Source organism: Brienomyrus brachyistius, chromosome 21 (assembly GCF_023856365.1).
Source record: "Brienomyrus brachyistius isolate T26 chromosome 21, BBRACH_0.4, whole genome shotgun sequence".
NCBI lineage: Eukaryota > Metazoa > Chordata > Actinopteri > Osteoglossiformes > Mormyridae > Brienomyrus > Brienomyrus brachyistius.
The window spans coordinates 7387404-7408400 of record NC_064553.1 but is presented as its reverse complement, the minus strand read 5'-3'; the positions used below and the strand labels follow the sequence as shown (position 1 = coordinate 7408400).

The window sequence follows — 20997 nt, the reverse complement described above, 5'->3', positions numbered from 1 at the left end:
TAATTTTTAAAAACATATTCACATTCATTTTTTACATTACTACTAGATCATCGTATGTGTTCTTTGGTATGTTTAAGGGCAAAACAAAAACCTCACGTTGAAACATTGATGACTGCGATCCAACCAGCGGCCGACATCATTAGTATTGACCGACTATTGACATAATTGATTTCTCTTACCTGTAGTGTCACTTGTCACTTATAGTGGACAGAACACCCACAGATGTATTTCCTCAAGCTCCAGATTTGGAGCATCAGCACCTCACCTGCCAGAAGACAACATTATATGCGGTGACATGTAGTGTTTAAAGGACAGGAGGGCTGAGGGTCCTCTGCTCAAATCCCAGGAGGTACAGTTTATTCAGAAACATGCTTGCCTTGCTTTTCCACACTAAAATACCCAGCTGCATAAAGTGGTAAAAGCGTATCAGTTTAGTATTTTGAAAATGCCTCACACCCCAGGGCCGGGGTTTTGAATTCCGTCTCTGTCCATGTATACAGACGCTCCTCTACTTACAAATGAGATACGTTCCGAACGGCCATTCGTAACTTGAAATGTTCGTAAGTCATTATTCAGCATCATTTTAAAGGTATACGTAAGTACAAAGAACTAGGATGCTGGGAGTACGCACGCTACGCTGCTGTGCAGCGGGAGTAGCGGCCAGAAGTCATACTAGGTGGAACTGGCACGCAGAAAAAAAAAATTATATTGCAGACAGGAAACGGGAGGCCAATGAACACAATTCGGAATTAGTCCTCCTCGTTCGTATGTCTGAAAGTTCGTAAGTAGAGGAGCGGCTGTATATTCTTTCCCCATCTTGTGTGGGTTTCCTTCAGGTAATCTACATTCCCCCCACAGTCTAACAATGTGCAGGTAGGCAAACTGGCATGTCCATGGCTCTGTTTACACTTAGTCTTAAAATGCTTTTTGGGCGATTGGATCACAGGTAAACAGCTCTAAACACAAGTGTAAACGAGCACCAGGATGCATTGTGATCCAGTCACTCAAACCACTTGCCAAGGTGGTCTGGGACACATTTGGCCACATACCATTTTATAGTGCAAGTATTAATGCATCCTGATAGGTCCCCAACCAGGACATCACAGCAACTGCACCGGGCAATTTGACGTTCTAGCAGAAGAAACATGGGCAGTAATGACTGAGTACAAGTGGTCAGATGGACACCATGGAGATGCGTGATAGACACAGATGTAAACGACGATGTGTCTCGGCTGACTAACTGTGATACTCAATAAGCATTTGAGAACCAAGTGTAAACCGGGCCCATGTTGCATTGTGAGTGTATGTGCGCCTTGTGAAGAGCAAGCGTCCTGTTCAGGTTGGTCCTCTGCCTTCTGGATGAATAGATGGGCAGAAAAAGTATTGAGTGAGCTGGTCAGTTTATGGCGTAAAACCGGGTATAACATTGTCCCATTTATTTCCATGGGGAACCACATGCATTTATTTTGATTTTTTTATGTTACTCCAGCTCATTGTGGGTCTTCAGATCCATGTTTTTCATCACCGAAAGCTGCTATTTCACTACAAAAAAAAGGAGCACAATAATTTATGGTACTATTGAATCGTCATTGGAGAAAACATTTTTTTTAAAAAAAGAGACTAACAATTGAGCTTGATTTTAAAGGAATGAGAGCTTGCTGAACTGGCAGCGAGAAGATCTTAGAAGTCAAAATGATGTAGAACCTCATAAAGCTGTATCAGTCTCAGCTCTGATACTGTAGGTACAAGTATGTCTGGCATATCTGCAAGGCCCTAAATCAACTTATGGCAGACCTGCCGTGCTTGAAGTAATTTAACTCAATTTGACATCCTCCTTAAGTCTTTTCCAGACAACCATCTAAACCTTATCAAATGACTTGTCTGTCTGAAAATCATTCCAAGGTTACAGAATAGAGAATAAAACTGTCTTGTACAAGAGTAAAATGTACCGTAACAGTTAGGGACTTGTTACCAGAAGGCTGTGAAGTTGAAGTCCAAGGTCAAAGGAGGAGTCTAATTACATTGCTAAAATATTCAGATGTATAAGCTGGTTGGGTGGAAGTCATGAAGGCACAGTGGTTAACATGTGTACCTCACTCCTCTGAAGATCAGGGTATGAGTCTCTGAGAATGCATCTTCTCCAGATTCCCCATACAGCCTTTGAATATGCTGAGATCTTGCCAAATTGTATGTAGGCGTGATTGCCTTCAGATTGCGCTCTCTCCTACTTTTTTCCCCCTACATAATTTTTTCTGTGTCTTCCATGGCCCTGCATAGGACAAGTGGAAACCGGCATCAGCTCTTAAACTGTGACAAATGCTTCAATGCCAGACAGAAGTCTAGGAATATTTGGGTGGTCGGAAATAATAATAAGTGAATTTATGTACATTGGAATTATTTTATCTTTTCCAGTTGTCTTGGTGGGACCCATGGAATCTGACTGTGACGGCCCTGCCGGTCTGTTGGCCACGCCCACTTCCTACCTGGTCTGTTGGCCCCGCCCACTTCCTACCTGGTCTGTTGGCCCCGCCCACTTCCTACCTGGTCTTGTCCCTGTTTTTTTTTAGTAGGTGTCAGGCGCAGGTGTGTCGTGAGAAGCCTTAAATTGGGAGGGCGATAAAGAGACCTATTTTCCTCCTCTGCCGTTTTGTTTGGTTATGTTCTTTAAATAAATATTTTGATTGATTATTTGGTCGCGTGTGGTTTTCTTTTATGTTGCGCTGCCGTTGAGCCAGGTGGACGTGACACTGACTCCTGATCAGGGCAAGAGCATCCATATGAGGGATCACAGTGGTGTTGAAGAGCACAGCTTTGCGACTTGCACGAGTCAGGAGAAATGAAAGGCAAATTTGTTTCCGTGAGTCTTGGAGTGATGCGGCGGAGCGAGCAGTGAGCACGTCCGGGCGGCATGGCGAAGGTTGTCCACGCCATCGCTTACCTGGCCTCCATGTTGATGAGCCTGCTTGCTTCGCCGAGGGACGCGGCCCAGCAACTCACAGCTGACCAATACATAAGCCATACTTTTATGTGGACTCCCTATCTCGGTAGTCTTGACTTCAGTTAATATTGTTTTTTTGTATGCAAAGACAATAGCTAATTTTGTACTGCCTTTGCAAGAGCAGATTCCAACAGAACTACTGATAACTGTCAAGCAGAATATTCATCAAATATCCAATTTTGACTAGTGTTTAAGCAATGCATGGTCTGAGCAAGCCTGGGAGCCTTTTCCAGGAAGCTCAGGGCAAAACCTGGCAGTCCCAGTGGACAGAATGCCTGTTAACTGGTATGATAGAAAGTTACAGATACTTAGAAAAAGAGTATGAAGCCTAATTTTTAAGCCAGTTTTCTTATAAAACTGATTGAGATACCAAAAGTGACTCAACCAATGACAGTCGATGTTTATGGGGCATAATGTCAAGCCTTTGAAAGTCATTTATATGGTGACAGAAGACAATATGGTGACTCGGTGGGCACCATTGCAGCCTCACATCTCTCGCATTGGGGGTTTGGATCCTACGTCCACCTTGTGTGGGCGGAGTCTGCATGCTCTCCTTGGGTCCTGCAGGGTTCCTTTGGGGACTGTGGGTCCCTCCTGCCGTTAGGCTAATTGGTGCCTCTAAATCGCCTGTAGTGTATGTGCATGGCCCCCCGTGACCCTAAGCAGGATAACTGGTTGAAAAATGAATGGATGGTGACAAGATCCAATCTATTTTCTTTCTACACAGTGTTAATATGTGATGGTTTATATCACACTAGCTGCAAAATCAAGGAAACAAGGCTTGTGTTATTGACTCTTAGCAGCAGTGGCGATATTGGGGTGATGAATGAACAGCTACATTTCAATTAAATGTAATTGATTGAAATGCATTGGAGAGATTTTAACTGTACTTGGGAATGATTTTATTTCTGGATACCTGTTTATTTTTCGATCGTTTATATTTATAAAACAAAAGCATACATAACAAAAATTGGCCATTCTTATGGCCAATTTGGCCATTCTTATGAATTTTGACCACGCTAACGACCATGAAATCCAAGAATATAGTTATCAACAATAAGCGGAGACAGTTCTGAATAGCTCTTCATCTAAATATTTACCCAGGTTGCCGTGGGGGGGGGGGCGGGGGTGTGTGTCTGTAGCGGCTCTGCATATCACTGTCAGCTCCAATGCATGCTGTGCTGGAATATAATGATGCCGTTCCATTAGGAGCAGGAGAACCATCAGGTTGGTGCTGCGTCTCTAAGCGAAAGGGGCGCATCTGGAGCTTAGCGCCCAGGCCCACGTCCCCCTCGGCCAATCAGGCTCTCCCAGGTTAAGGCAGCCCTATGCCCGAGTGTCAGCTGAGTCGTGACTGACAGCGACACCAGCGCCCGGGTGGTTGGGGTGACACCAGGAGGCCGGGGACCCCTGTCTGCGCTGCAGCTGAGCAGCCGGCACTTCAGCGGTAACTGGAGCATCGGGAAGCTGCAGCCCCGGGCACTGCAGACGACAATGAGGGCCCTTTCATCAGATGGCCTGGCGGCCGCCGTGGCTAGAAGCTGGGCACAACACATCTCAAATAGCCGCAAAATGACTGTCAGGCTGGCCGATACCTTCAGACAGGGCAGTGAGTGGCACTGACAGATTGTGGGCGTCTCGACGAGACCTGACGGTGGCCGGGCCGCAGCCAGGGAGGTCAGATGTGACAGCGGCGTGCCAGGACTCTACGGTGGGGCGAGCAGGTCCGTCGTTAGCAGGACAGAGTACAAGAAACAAAGGCCCCGGACGAATCCCTGCCACGAGATCGGTGCAGTACTGCCAGCACCGGCATGGAGGTCGCGGCGGCTAGCCGGGTGATGAGTAGATCCAACCGGCTTCAGGACCACGTGTTCCTCCATGACAGGAGGATTGATAGGGCTTCCCCGGAGATCCAGGGAGCTGGCAGCGGTGGAGGGCACCTTAGTCCTGCCCGGAGGGGTGCTCCTCCAGCAGCAGGGGAGTAGGGTGGTGTGGGCTCCATCTGGGGGAGAGCGGAGGATCAGGTCAAAGGATCAGGAGCTGCAGAGGCGGTGGGACTGGGGGGAGCAAATGTAGAGATTGGGAGGGGCTCCGCACCCAGAGTTCAGTTTTGGTCACATACTCCACAATTTAAAGACACACGCTGAATTCTAAACACAAGAGAGTAAACAACAATACATTCTACCCTTGCATAACAATGAAGATACACCTTCACCATCATTCATTCTGTCCATAATTTATGGCCATTTATAGGTTTGTGCATAATTTTAGCTTTTATGTATTTTTGGCATCAGATAATGTGAAATTCAGGCTGGGAGAGTGAGCTGAGAAACTGCCTGGCTTGGTTTCACAGGTCAGGTTAATTTCTTCCGTAATATAGACATCAATTTCTTGAAGTGATATCTGCAGGATTAAGGTCCAGTTCATACAATACTGGTAAACGTCAACTATATTGATAAAGTATGGATGTGATTGGCATTGTAAAAATTATTACATTGAATAATCGATTATTAATCAAATATCCGTTAAACATTTTACTTTTTTCTTTCCACTATAAACGAAAACTGAAGCAGAAATATCAGATTTTAGATTCTGAAGATTCTAAGTTCGTTCTGACTTCTACTGCCTGCAAACCATTCCCATCAGTTCAGGGAAATGTTACATGCAAATAAAATATTCTTGTAATCCGCATTATCATTTTATTTATTTTTGCATACTCGTATAATACCTATTTATATTCTTGTATTAGATTTACGTACCTAGGTGATTAATTGTGCTTCTTGAAGCCGTTTTTTAAAATAACGGCGCGGTCTTATATAAAGCAGACCTATGTTTTAATAATCTAGCGACTGGTGCCTACCATTATGAAAAGTTGCAATAAGATCATACACAAGTTCGTTTCTTTTCAATTTATTCTGTTGCCATAGAAACTCTGCATCAGTATTTCGTTTTTGCTCCCAATGACGAAGGTGAGGGTCGGTAACAGAAGCCTTTTTTTGTTAATTCTAAACCAGAGAGTTTCTGTAGGCTACATGGCTTCCAAGTACACTCGGTGTTTATATGTTATTGTTAAGCTTAATTCACTCTCAATAGGAAATGTGATTGAACATGTAAATAAATTCGTAATTTGACAGGTCTGTTGTTTTGGAAACGTCGTTCACTGACGCCAGGTTAACATTTTCACCGCCTGAAACGCTTATCCTTCAACTAGATTATATGTTACCTCTCATTTTTCATGCTGCCTGTTTCGTATTTTCATTTTGGTATTATGTGAAAATCACCAGAACAAACAATTCAGAACCCGCCAATAAAATTACTTCCTAACTGCTTATATACACACGCTATATTTTCCAATATATTTTTTTTATTTATAAAACATATGAGAAGCTGAAAATTTAATCTCTTGAAGTGGGATTACTGCGAGTTTTTAAAAATTTTAGTCTTTGTGAATAAATAAATAAAACTAATCGTTTTCTGTGTTAGAGGTCTCTTTACGCGGTGTTTCACCGCCTGTATCAAACGAGGAGAAGCGCGAAATCTGAAGACTGGTTTAAAAATACTGATGTGTTCATGTTTCTCAATGACCGTGCACACTGTATAGGAAACACTACAGATTTTCATTAAATGTGCAATTAATAATTAGAATGCGTATCTTTTTTTTTTTTACTAAAAATTAACATTTTGAAAGGCGAGCGCGTGTTTCAATGCAATACTTTTCGAATTTTTGGAACACTGTAAAACTGGCTTGTAGTCTACCGTTTCCCAATAAACAGACATGACCTGAATTAATTTAGGTTAAAATCGCCTTCGTTGTTTAGATGGTAAAATAAACATAATTTAATCTGATTTCTGAGTGAATTAATATACACAGTAGTTAGGAAAATCTCTTGGTTGCCCGATTCGATGCCGGCTCATCAGTGCTGGGATTCCTGGAATAACAAAAGAAGGTGTTTGTCCACCTAGCATCTGGTTTATTTTAATTAACTCTGGGTCGACAAGAAATATGGAACAACCCCCATCTACTGACATGAATCTCTGCCATCCGGTCTCCGTCATATACCCACTGCATTCGCACATCAGCAGAAATCATATCAGGAAACTCAAGGTAAGTGCAAAGCCTTTCGGTCCAAGTGCTGGATATATTCTCAGAAGCATGTATGTGGTCTATATTTGTTTATTAATCTTATAATGCTATAGATATAACTGCAATAGCAACGAGTAAAAAAATGAAACCGGATTTTAGATTTGAAAGAGAGAGGTCGGTCCGTCTGGCATGTGAGATTTTTACATGTCTGTCAGATAATACAATATTGAAGCACGTGTAGAAAATGTACATTCGCGGTATTCACCGTTTTGGCAGTTCATTGCATTGTTTTTTTTTTCATTAAACTATTATAGAGCATAACAATTATTATTATTTAAGAACCGCAACATACAGTGCATTTTTTTACAGCATTGCGCCAGCATCTGCAGGATGTAGTATTATACGTTACGCTTTTATTTCATTTTTCCCTCTCCGCAGCATTTCCTATAGTTACGGAGTGTTACATCAGATTTGCGCATTATATTGTAAAAGCCAAACTGAAGACAGAGCAAGGATTCCACAAATACACGCGTTTAATTTCTATATAAAGTTATATATTTATTTTAAGAGATTGTCTAAAACCATTTTAGTCGCGTGCCACTTTGCGCTCCCTTCTTGGCAAAAACGCAAAAAGGTAACAGCGATTTGGGAAACAGCGTTTTCAAATGCCACTGTCCCTCTGCGCTCTGTGTACGCAGCTTTACCACGGCCCTTCAGAAACAAATGTATAGCAATGACTTTGACGTTAATGCAAATAATTGCTTTAATTGGCCGAATGCCTGTAACTGCAGGCTTTGCTTTTGACATCCAACTTTTTATATTATCAAAATGTCTTTAAATGTAACCAATATATCACAGTAATATACTCCTTGACAAAAAAAACTTCAGTTCAACAAAAAATGTAACAAAAAGTGTGTGTGTGTGTGTGTGTGTGTGTGTGTGAGAGAGAGAGAGAGAGAGAGAGAGAGACAGAGAGACAGAGAGACAGAGAGAGAGAGAGTGTTGGAGGGCGTGCCCATTAAAATGAATTGCCGGTGTCGTCTTCATCACTTAGCAGACGGCTAAAGAAGCTAACAGAGAAACAGACAATACGAAATGTACTATAAGATTGATTTAATTCGACACATACTATACAGTCATTGTGGACTAATAGGTCAGTCTAAGACTTGGCGGCAGGAGAACTCCATGGAGATTATTAAACTTGGGGCCATAATTACGCCAATTAAAGATTCCTTGTTAAAAATTCTCCATCAGATATTTTTGTATTTGTTTATTTAGATGAATCACCAAATTAACAAATAGGTTGGGTGAAATCTTTGTCCTACAATGTGTGTGCGTGCGTGTGTTTTTAAATGAAGGTAAATGCAAATCTGTAATTATAAGTTTAATTGAATAAGTCCAATTAAACACTAATACAAGCTAAAACTCAGTCGAATTCCCTGCTGGAAAAATGTATAACACAACGAGGTCCAGAGTGACCCGAATAATCGCTAATTTTCGTGACGATTAAAATAAAAGAACAAAGATTTTTACTATCGCCAAAGAAATTATGGTTGCATTTATTTTCACCACGCAATCACTGCTTATGTTCTTCTTATCCTGAAGAATATATTCACCAAATAATAAAAACTGTCACTATAACATTCAGTTTCAATTCAACCAACCGGCTACAAACACGATTTTGAAGACATTTCAGTTTTTCTTTAAACATTCCGTATTATAATAAATAATCGGTAATACCACCTATGTTGTAAAAATCACATTATTGCTGAAAAACGAGCGATTTTATGATTATTAATTTAGACTACACGTGTAGTTTAATTGTTCTGTGTTCTAAATACACTAACAACGAATGCCTAAATTTATGACTAGCATTAACATTTATTTAACGTTTAACATAAACAAATGAATAATGTTCTTGAAATTATTTGTTTTACTACAAAACGAGAAAAAGGCGAAGTATTAGCGCGAATACATACCACTTGTAACTGCTATTAACGTCGATTGTTTTAATGACTGTGAATAATCACGTAGCACTTCAGTAATGAATTCAGATTAAATTAAACAAATATTGTGACCTTAACGAATATATCCCAGCGCCATGTTTTGTTAAATATATAAATCAGCTATCACGACCAGGCCTTCAAATAATTATTGCATAAGTTTAAATGATTAATATACGGTGTTATTGAGTATTTTAGTATTCTGTTACTATTTGTCCTTATTTTTTGCAGCCCAGATTACGCATCCGATATTTAGTGTCAACGGTTTTGTATTTATTGGCATCTACAGTGACATTCTTAATACTGGGTTATTGTAAAACTCTACGTGTTCATATTAGTAAGGATAGGTGTTGATGATTAGAGTGCCGATATCGATTTATTAAATTAAAAACAAACATTTCCTTTCAGTAATGGTGTCTTCCCTTAAATTCCCCACTATAGCTTAACGTTTTAAGTTATGGCAGTAAGGTAATATGGAATGGTTGTATTTTCCATCGTGTTGGGGCGGGGGGGGGGGGGTAAAGAATGACAGGTCTTTGTTGGTGACTAGAAATCAGTGGCAATTGAAAGAGGGAGAACTCCTCCTACCGAATTATCCAAACTGGGCAGGCTTCGGGACTCCTAACAAATAAGACAAGGCACACAAATTCAGGCAGTCCCAACCTGAGCTTCAAGCACATGGAATCTTTCAGGAAGTCTTGGACCGTCTAAACGCGTAATATTAATTTTTGTTTTATAACGAGCCCCCCGGCTCTAACTTTAGTTCTGTTATCATCGGGACTACACTTTTTGGACGGTATTAACGCGGTTGGAGAGCCATTCCTGTACTTTTTGCTCGCTCCTATATCCTGTATTCCTTCCCCGAGATTGGCGCAGTGGTATAGAAGTGACGCTTTGAATTTCGGCGAATTTTTTTTTTTTTTTTTTTTTTTTTTGCTCCAGACTATCCAGACACTGCTTGGATGATCTAGACTCCGGGTGGAGCAAGACAAATTAAAACGCTTGCACGGAACCTCCACCAGCTATGCTTTTCCACGGGATCTCCGGGGATCATATTCAAGGGATCATGGAGGAGATGGAAAGGCGATCCAAAACAGAGTCTCGTCTGGTCAAAGGCGTCCATATCAACGGAAGGGAAACGGTGAGGATAATTACCTTACTAAAAAACAATACATTCGGTAAAACAGCATGTTGCCGCTTTTTGCAACTATATATGCGATGTCTAGTCTACGAGTTTCGTTTGTTCATGTAAATCAAACCTGTGGTACATCGTTTTTGCTTCCTTATTTCCCCAAACAGCGGTACACGGACGATAAAATGGCCTACGCCGTCACACACTAACACACAAGTCAGGTAATCTGTAAATATGAAAGAATCAATAAAATGTATTCAATATAACTATTCAGTAAAATATAACTAACTGCCTACTGTTTGTTCGTATTATTTCCCACCATAGTAAATAAAATTTAAATAGGTTTACGAGTTAAACAAGATCTGCTTCAACTAATAAAAATAGTGAATACTTGACAAAATTAAAACTTTTGATGACTGTTACCAAGACTTTTTAAAAATCCCAACATAATGCACTGAGGCATTTTTTTTCCTGAAAACTGCGTTTGTCGTATGTAATAGACAAGTTAAATAAGTGATAACCACAACTAAGTGTTTCCTAAAACCATCTGTGCTTTGATTAACAAACAATGTTTTTATTCCTAAAGTAACATAATAGGTTATTAATAGCAGTTTAACTTATAAACATTCTTAATTTAATTTCTCGGTGGTGGATTTAATTGAATTATGCATATATCCGTTGCTAATTTAGACAAAAAATAACCGTATAACTCAATATTATAATTTTTTGTATTTAAATAATCGAAAAATGTACAATAATATGACATAATACTAATGTATCCTCGTATTTCCTGATATCTTAACTAATAATAATAAAAAACGAAGAACGTCAAATATAAGCTTAATTTACAGTAGCCTTCTTAGGCTCGTGTCGAACACTGAAGACTCCTAAACGTGCAAATTAAAATTACAAGCTTTAACGTATTTGCCTGCAGAGTGAATAAAATATGATTTGAATGTTGATCACACGTGTAATTTTCCTGTCACTCCTGTTTTACAGACCCTGCCCACAATGAGGCCGGAGAAGCCCGCGTTGTGCGCGGGATGTGGCGGTAAAATCTCCGATAGGTATTATTTGCTGGCCGTCGATAAACAGTGGCATTTGCGGTGCCTGAAGTGCTGCGAATGCAAGCTTGCCCTGGAATCGGAGCTCACGTGTTTCGCAAAGGATGGTAGCATTTACTGCAAAGAAGATTATTACAGGTGAGAGATGGTGGTATGTATAGTGCAGTCGAATCGGTTATCGGCACTAATCTTATACTAACTGTGCATGCAAATGTCATAACACAGAAAATACTTTTGGACCGTTTCAGTCCAAAGTACTTAGTGTTGGCTACTTCTTGAATTACTATATGTAACTTAATAACAGTTTATTGTGTCAAAATCGCCATTAAGAAATGAGGTTAAACTGTCTTAATCTTTTATATCTGCAGGATACAGATAATGAGGCGTAAATAGATTTTTTTTTACGCACTCAACCTGCTTCACACAGAAATAAAAAGCTAATGTTAATTTAATCGCCTGGTAATGAAATTGGTAAGACTTAAAAAAAATAATCGTGTAAAGAAAAACTGACATATTTTACACTGACAATTTGGTTTCCACCTAGAAGTATAGTTTCCTTTGAACCTCCTTGGGTCACCTATGTATTCATATTATTATAAACGTATTTAGGGACATTCCATTGTCGAATGCATATTATAATATGATTTGTGTTTGAATTTGTATTGCATTTACTTTATTTAGTTTTCTTTTCTGTTTAAATTTCCCCGTAATGCAATTCCTATTACAATGAACTGGGTGTAACATTTTAGGCCTATATTCCCATCAACAAATCATTCTCAGTATTTTTAAATGACGGCAGTCTTCAGAAACAGTGTCTAGTTTTTCACGGTTATTTTAAGTAAATATAAAAAAATTGACGTTCGTCTAAATCTGAATGATTAACGAAATGACTTTCGCTATTTTAGAAGGTTCTCCGTGCAACGCTGTGCCCGCTGCCACCTCGGCATCTCGGCCTCGGAGATGGTGATGCGTGCCAGGGACTCGGTGTACCACTTGAGCTGCTTCACTTGCACCACCTGCAGCAAGACCCTGACCACGGGCGATCACTTCGGCATGAAAGACAACCTGGTGTACTGCAGGGTCCACTTCGAAACCATTCTGCAGGGAGAGTACCACCCTCAGTTAAACTACACCGAGCTAGCAGTTAAAGGAGGCGGATTGGCGTTGCCGTACTTTAACGGTACGAGCACCGTCCAGAAAGGAAGGCCGCGGAAACGGAAGAGTCCGGCTATGGGTGTAGACATTGCGACTTACAATGCAGGTGAGCAGTGCTATAAATGCAATTCTCAATATAACGTAGGCTATATTATATATTACACTTGTAATGGATCTAGTGAATTGGAAACTTAGGCCTTGCATTTGATGCTGACCACGGTAAATATATATAGGCCGACTTTGGTATATTTCATGTAATTTAATTCTGGGTACTTTATTTCGTTGTAAACCAGTAGGCCTATTACGTTTCAAGAAAATGTCAACAACTAGGCTAGCATATTTTCGTAAAATAAAGACAAAAACTTTTTTTAAGGAATATCTTCTTGAATTTTAAAAGTTGTATCTGAATTTAGTCTGTCGAAAATTATACTGACAGTAGCTAATATATAAACATTAATTTATGAAGCGTAATTTATAACTTGATACATGTTTACATGCACTATCTACTTTATACATTAATACAAGGATCTGCGTTTCTCAAGATGAAAAAAATATGTAATTACTACAATTTAGGCATGATCCTATTTTCCGTGTTAATTATTTAATCTGTAGTCCTTTTCATTTGTAATAAGAAACCAGGCCTATTACAAATGTGCGTTATAAATGAACAAAAATTAAGCAAACGAAAAATCTGCGTTAGCTGTGCCTTCGGCCGCTAAACTTCACGCTGTCTTTCTTGACTGGAGTCGAGTAAGGGTAATCTGCGTGTTAATTGTTCTATGTTAATTGGAAGTGACGTCGCGAATCCCTGGCCGCCTACCAGCATTTAATCACCGTCAGAAGGTCAGCGCTGTGCACATGAATAGGCGAAGGGAACCGAGCGCGGCAAAATCGCACGGGAGTATTTAAAATTGAATCATGTCTTAAATCACACGTTTAATAATCATTAATTACCAGTATACGTCACTCCCGTTTATACCTGCCTTTCATACACACATTAACAACATATTTATGCATTACAATTGCGATATTATAACATACTAATAAGGGTGTACAAACTGTACAACGAGAAAGTGATTAATAAATGCTAATTTTGGCCTGCCGATAGAATTAATATATCTTAGTTTCGATTATATTGATACGTTTCATTTACGTATAGTAAAATTCTTATATATTAAGATGCCCCCAAATAAGATGCAATTAGCTTTTGTTTAGATTTCAACAAACGAAACAGGCCTGCATTAAATTATTTATTTGATGAGCGAAGTAAGGAGGCGTTTGTCGATGTTGTAGAGACCCCTGGTGGACGTGTTTGAAATGTTAAAAAGTAATAAAATGGAAAGAATTGTAAATTGGACGGAGGAGTTGCGGTGGTGCGCCCATCGCTGAGAATGCGGCTTCCTGCCTTACAGCCGCGGCTCTGGCCGCTGTTTACGCAGCGTCCGCCGCCTCGCTTTCTACTGATTTTCGTCTTCAGGCTTTACAGGTCTAGTGATCCTGCATTCAAGGCCATTACTAAAAATAGAAATATCTGGTTTTCCCTTAGTTACTGACGAACAGCCCCTTCTAAGAGGCATCCCAATAGAAGCATTAGTCATTTAAAAAGTGTATTGATAGCATTTGCATATGGTGAGCATTTACACCACATTTCAACTATTCGCGTTACTAACGGTATGATATTAATATACTTAAAGTCGCAGCATATTGTAACTGTTGTGTAATAGATATGAATATGAAATTAATACCACAACTGATAAATAATTTATGATCAATATGAAAACTTGTTTGAAAGCGCGGTGTTACTATTTCCTTCCTAGTCAGTTGTGCTGTTTTTTGCGGCTGATTTTAGAGACCCGCTGAGATGTTTTCCAAGGCTGTTGCTCACAGTTCCCTCTGCCGCTTAGTCATGTAAACTAAGTATAGTCAACCCATCGATATACGTGCATTTTGTCACGTGAACAACGTCAGAATTGTGATAATCGAGTGGGAATATTTGAGTACAGTCGCCCCAACATGTCACTTTGAGAGGTGGGCAAACCGCAGACACTGGGGCACATTCAGGCAGTGCACGTGTCTCATGCTTTACATTTTTGACTTGGATGGTTTTGTGGAACTTCCCACCAAATTCCTCAATAACTGGTATCATATACAAATGTCCAAGTGCAGATGGTCTGCCTTATGTCCTTTTATGTGTAAGGTGTTTAATCTGCATAATATAGAAACTGAATAGAATAGAACAGAATCTTTCTATCTGTCTTATCTAGCTATCTGTCTATCTATCTTCCAACCGATACTATCCACATCCAGGACAGAAACGTCAGACCCAAAAGATGCAAATTAAAAAGTGCATGCAACAGAATTGATATTTACAGTGATTTAGAATTAACAATTTTGTGCCTCTCAAAATATGCATGTTAGGTAAACAAAAAGTCTTAATTAGTATATGTCAGTCATCCTATATCCTCTTTCAGGGTTGTTCATCATTTTCTGATTAGCAAGGTTTTAAAAGAAATGACACATTGTAACTTGTACTTATTGCTTGGATACATCATTGAACACGAGTATGAATCTGTTACTTAGTTTGGTCAGATGACCGAGAGCAAGCCTCCCTATGCACACAGGCTGTAACGAGAACGACGGCGACCACCTGGGCCGCGACCAGCAGTCTTACCCGCCGTCCCAGAAGACCAAGCGCATGCGTACGTCATTCAAACACAACCAGCTCCGCACCATGAAGTCCTACTTCGCCATCAACCACAACCCGGACGCAAAAGACCTGAAACAGCTTGCCCAAAAAACCGGGCTCACGAAAAGAGTCCTGCAGGTAAGCATCCCTTACCTTTCTCTTCACCCTAACAGATTAGGAACTCAATCTGTGTGTTCTAGAACTTTCTGCTTAGGTAATGATTGTGTTTCACTTTCTCCATCCTTTTTTTGTGTGTGGTTTTCTTTTTTTTATTATTTTGCATTTGGAGCCATTTTTCATGCTTTAGTGTTAGTTCTGAGGCAGAGTAGATGAAGTTTCAAGTGGATAGGATTGGTATGTTTCATGCACTTTTTTGGTCATAGAGTATCTTCATGGATTATAGAAAGTAAATACATATAAATTGTTTGTCTTAAAGATCATTAATTCCTGTGGAATATTTAAGAATGTCAGAGGGGAAATACACAGTAATTTATATGTGCGCAAAAGTTGTCATATTATTTAAAATCTATAATATATTGACATACTGGTGGATGCAACATCCTGCCTCCATTTTGTCCAACATTATGGGTTGGTCCTTAATTCCTGATGTTAAACTAAACCAAAACCAGCACCTCAGCTTAAATGCACCCTAAACGTTATTGTCGTCCCCTCATTTTTCAAAAAAAAAAAAAAAAAGTAATTGTTCATTGCTCAGCAAATCTTTGGTGTTAATTAAATACAGAATAACATGCATTTTAAAAAACATAAATAAATAATAATAAACAGACATAATCGGAGTTTTGGAAGTAAAGACGTTGGGATTGGTTTGCAGGTTTGGTTCCAAAATGCCAGAGCCAAATTCAGAAGGAACGTATTGCGACAGGAGAATGGGGGTGTTGATAAGGCCGAAGGCACGTCCCTACCTCCGCCCTCATCCGACAGCGGCACGCTCACCCCACCCAGCACTGCGACCACACTAACAGACCTGACAAATCCCTCTATCACTGTAGTGACATCAGTGACCTCTAATCTGGACAGCCACGAATCTGGGAGTCCTTCCCAAACTACCTTAACAAACCTTTTCTAACATTTTTTTTTCCTTTTTTTGTTCTTTTCCTTAACAAGACGTTGCAAGATATTTTTAATGACCGGAGAGAGACAAATCTTGGAAGAGCAAAGAATCAAATAAACCAACAAAAAAAAACAAAAAAACAAAATTTTTGTGTGTAGGAATTGCTTGGGGGTTTATTTTGTAGCTAGATATTCAGTAATTGGTGTTTAAGTATCGGGTGGATTAATATCGATGATAACTGTGTGGAATAAAATCATGGCTTTTGAGAAATAAATCGTAAACATTTCAACGTTATGTTGAAAATCATGGTAATACATCCAAAACATCCTATTTCATTTAGTATAAAGGCAACACTGTTAAATAATGTCAGAGCTTATTCTTCAACTCATAAATGAAATTTATTTTATATATATTTGGAATATGCCCACCAATCAGCCCAATTCTTTATATATGCACTATATCCAAATCAACAGCTCCAACTGGGTAGTAAGCAAATGATCATTCTACCTAATGTGTAGTGTATGAACTTAAAATAACCTGCCATCACACAGATTATAAATAAATAAGTATAAACTAATGCACACAAACATAAATAAATTAGAATTTAGATTTTAAAAACTATAATTGAAAATCCTGCTGGCAAAGTAAAACTATTTTTTTTTCAGCTTACAGCTTATCTGTGAGATAATCGAGATATATACTGTGGTAAATGTTTGAACAACCTGCATATCAGTATTCGTTCAAATTAAAATGATACGATTAAAAAAACTATTTGAAGAATCAGTGGGTCTAATAGTGGAATAGATGACAGCAGATTACTTTTGGGAAATCCCACTACTGTGGCATTTGTCCAGATGTGGCATTTGACAGATGTTCTTTAAGCAAGTACAGGAAGACATCTTGATGGTGGGCGGAGCTGGGAGCAGGGCTTAGAAGAGGCAAACAAATGCAGATTGGAGCTGAAGTACCAATATGATGCCCGTCTGACGTGTCATTGCTGAATTGTTCAGGGTGTTCAAATTCAATAGAAACAACCAAGACAGACAGAAAAGCTGAGAACATATAACACTAGAAGTGTAAAAACCTTAAACAAGTGGAACATGAGGCAGTTAATTAAAACGTTATCCATACCCAATCTTTTTTTTAACGTTACATTTATTTCTTTATGGACACTTACCACTGAACAGACCAAAAACTTTTTCCTTCTGGTCCTTACTGAGGTTAAGTACATTTCATTGTAAGTGTGTCAAAATTTGTTCTTTTGTAGAACAAAATGGTACAATTGATCTACTCTTATAAAGTAGATGCCTAACTCAGTTCTGCTATGTGCCTTATTCTATAACTTGGAAGAGTTTGTGAGATTCAGGATATGTGTCGTTTGTTAACTAATTTACATCCTTTTATTGGCTCGTTAATTTTGTACTGTTATCTTATTTCTGAAGATCTTTCAATGGTACCTGCTGTTCAGATGGGATGATAATATCATAGGCACATGTGTACTCTCTCAGATATAATTGAGTAGTCCAAGAAATCTGATCTATTGATTTTTTTGTGTTTATAGTACAGTAACTGTTCTAACAAGATTGTCCATGTTTCCTTGTTTCCTGATAAAGATGGTGTATAGATATTATTTCCCCTTAGATATTTATGGACCAAACGGTTGTTATATATCTTATTAAATTTGTGTGAATAAAAATACTTTGCTTTAAATGACTTTTATTTTACTATATTTACAATTTGAATGTGTTGAGTATTATATAAGAATGAATGGCACTGTTTACATTGTCTATTTTTAGTGTCATGATTAAATGTTCACTGATAAAATGAAAACTTTTTACAGTTTTTATTCTTTTAACTTTTCATGGTGTTCATCGTTTTGAAGTAATACCCCTTAGATACACAATTATACCTCTGTGGTCAGTACCAAAATGTAGATGTTTAATGCATGAATATAGCTACTTATATTACATGAAACAAAGTGACTGCTGAGAAGCATATATTAATTTACTGAAGAATTGAAGTAAAACAAAATGCAGACCCCATAAAGCCAGGTTGCTCTGTAGTTTAATAAATTGTTACTCTATGATTTCTTTCAGGGAGAACAAATCTTGGGGTATTTCAGCCACTCCTCCCGACGTTTGAAAATTCCCTAAAGTATTAAAAGAAGGAAAACTTTGATCGGAATTCCTCACCGTTGAAGACAAAGACAATTAGGATAAAATTTTTACAAAATTACAAAAAAATAACAATCTAACAAAAAATGTAAAAATCGACCATAAAAATATTTCCTGAATGTCTGAGCCCATCACCTGAGGAGAAGCCAGTGTATTTTTTTTTAAGCTGTCATTGTCAGACAAGATTTGTACTGGAATGAAGTTTTCGCCATTAAAAAAAAAAGCTTGTACATATTCATAAATATATATCAGAGCAACCTGGCAGCAAGTAGAAGGGGCAACTGCATGAAATAAAGGAAACAGACAATAAAATAACGTTCAGTAATAATACCCTGTTGCAAAACACTTGTACAAAGGCACATGTACTACAGCATCAGTGTGATGCTTTTTTTTTTTTGTTACAAATTTGATTCTGAGTATCATGTGATTTACCGTGAAACCCAGAACAGCAGAGCTGCCATGACACGCGGGCTAAGCTCAGAGACGGACAGGCTTTGCCGTCTGCCTGTGCCAAAAGAAAGAGAAGTAAAAGATAAGGAAGAATCAAATTTTGCATGCACTTTTCCACTTTGTTGACATTTCCTAATATGTACGGGAGATATTTTGTTTGATGCATCCGTTTTTGTTGTCGACAGTAATAAACAGCTATCTGGAATTGCTTTCTTGATGCTGTTGTGGCATGACATTGCGGGTGTCATTAGGGCCCGAAGGTTTCGCTGATTGCATTTGATTTTTTTAATGAAGTCGTTTTGCTTTGATAGTCACCTGCTTCCTTATTGGAAGGACAGCGTGCTATCCTGGCTGAAGAATGTGTACAGTTGAAAATGTAATGAGGAATGGCGTTATGTATGGACTCACTGCACCAAGCTGTTACTTGACTGAATACAGGATGCACAATAGTCTTAAAATGTTGTTAACCTATGTGCATGAATGACGTAACCTACTTCTAAAAAGCCACTAGGTCTGTACACAACCTAAGTAATGCCTGCCTTTACCAGAGTGATCAGTAGTTACCTACTGTCTTTGGTGACACTTAGGAATATCGCCAACACTCTGATCCCCTAAGACATAGACCAGGGCTATTCACCTCTGGCCCTCGATTCCAAAATCCAGGCCTTGTTTTCAGTTCTCCCAAGTAGTTAGTTTACTCATTACTGATTCTGATTGGCCAGAGGCTTTACACCTGACTCACAGATGAAGGAAGGCTGGAAAATCGGCAGGGCTCGAACCTTGAGCTGCATACCTTCGACATAGACATACCAGAATCGCCGACTTTATAGAATCCAACAATAACGGCACATTTTATTGGGCAACCCAATGCCGCTTAAATGCAGGACAATCCCCTAGCTAACATGGGAAAGAATGATGCCCGTTGTGGACGTCTAGGCATTTGGAGGTGGTATTGCCTCTAAGTGGTTAGCATTGCGGCCTCACAGGTCCAGGGTTTGATGTTCAAATCCTACCCCTGGTTGTGGGCTTTCCCCGAGTGCTCCGGTGTCCTTCCATAGTCCAAAAGCTTGCAGCTAGGTGTATCTAAATTGCCTATAGTGTGCCTGTGTACACCACAATGGACTTGCATCCCATCTAGGGTATTTTCAGCCCTGTTCCCTGTCTTCCCTGGGATAGACTCCAAGTGTGTCTGAACTGGATAAGAGGCTGAAAGTTATATGGATCATTCTGCTTCTGGTCTGCCTGTACTGCCCAGAGTTTGCCAGATTTAATTTCCGTTAATGCCTCTGGTGCTGATTCCGGCTACTCACATAGAATATAAAAGTTTGACTGGCCATTCAGTCTTTAACGTTATGAGTAACAAGGCTAGGAGTTTAGGTGTGAAACAGTTAGGAATATTATGTGCCACTGAATTCTAAATCTGTCTGTAAAAGAAACTTCTGCCATATTAGATAGGTGGAGGACTCCCTCGCACTCCCTAACCATTGCATGTAGTCGTGGGAGGAAATCGGGGTACAGAAAGGAAACCCACAAGTATCCGTGGAACACACTCAGAAAGGCACAGGCGCTGAGCTGGGAGCAGATTCAAACCCACAGGTATCCGTGGAACACACTCAGAAAGGCACAGGCGCTGAGCTGGGAGCAGATTCAAACCCACAGCCCAGGAGATGTGAGGTGACAGAGCTACTCACTAAAACACCCCCACATCAAAACAACAGGGATATCTCTATTAGCACATCAGCTGGCTTTCAAGCACACAAGGAATTCGCAATCAGATTAATTAAACACAATTTGTGGAAAGGGGAATAAAGTTTTAACTATATAACTGAACGAGCTGACCTGTTATTACTCAGAATCCGTGTGAAGCTGTAACCCGACGTAGTTTTCAGAGTCTCGCTTGAAATTTCTAATAGCAACTTAGCAAAGTCAAAAGGCTGAGAGGTTTAGTCAGAAATGGAATCATGGGGAAAGCTTGGGGGGGGGGGGGGGGGGAGCGTGAGTCATATTAACAGGAAGCAGCGTGACCCACATTCTTTGGCCTGAACCTACCAAAAAAGAGCTTCCGAGAGGGGAAGGTGGAGAGAAAAAGGAGCGAGAGGGAACGGGATGTTGAAAGCATGCTTAACGTCTGATCAAGGGAAATGATTCATCATGCTATGATATTATGTCTATGCAACTA

The 20997-nt window shown here is 39.5% G+C and overlaps 1 protein-coding gene across 3 annotated transcripts; it reads left to right on the top strand.

The window, feature by feature from the left end:
- Window positions 1-6981: 6981 nt before the first annotated feature.
- On the top strand, window positions 6982-20765 carry LOC125717095 (LIM/homeobox protein Lhx9). 3 transcript variants are annotated; one of them, XM_048990067.1, is made up of 6 exons: window positions 6982-7103; window positions 10028-10226; window positions 11217-11419; window positions 12187-12542; window positions 15058-15260; window positions 15955-18271. In XM_048990067.1, exons 2-6 carry the CDS (start codon window positions 10110-10112, stop codon window positions 16207-16209), a joined length of 1134 nt encoding a protein of 377 aa, XP_048846024.1. In that variant the 5' UTR covers window positions 6982-7103; window positions 10028-10109; the 3' UTR covers window positions 16210-18271. The 3 variants fall into 3 exon arrangements, with proteins under 3 accessions (XP_048846024.1, XP_048846025.1, XP_048846026.1); XM_048990068.1 differs by lacking the exons at window positions 6982-7103; window positions 15955-18271 and adding an exon at window positions 18291-20765 and having other exon boundaries at window positions 9733-10226; XM_048990069.1 differs by lacking the exon at window positions 6982-7103 and having other exon boundaries at window positions 10089-10226; window positions 15955-18272.
- The last annotated feature ends 232 nt before the right edge of the window (window positions 20766-20997 follow it).

Excerpts from the sequence above, each read along its gene's own strand:
- LOC125717095 (XM_048990069.1), top strand. The coding sequence starts at position 10,110 with ATGCTTTTCCACGGGATCTCCGGGGATCATATTCAAGGGATCATGGAG. Across the intron at positions 11,420-12,186 it reads TGCAAAGAAGATTATTACAG|AAGGTTCTCCGTGCAACGCT; the intron begins GTGAGAGATGGT and ends TCGCTATTTTAG. Across the intron at positions 12,543-15,057 it reads CATTGCGACTTACAATGCAG|GCTGTAACGAGAACGACGGC; the intron begins GTGAGCAGTGCT and ends CTATGCACACAG.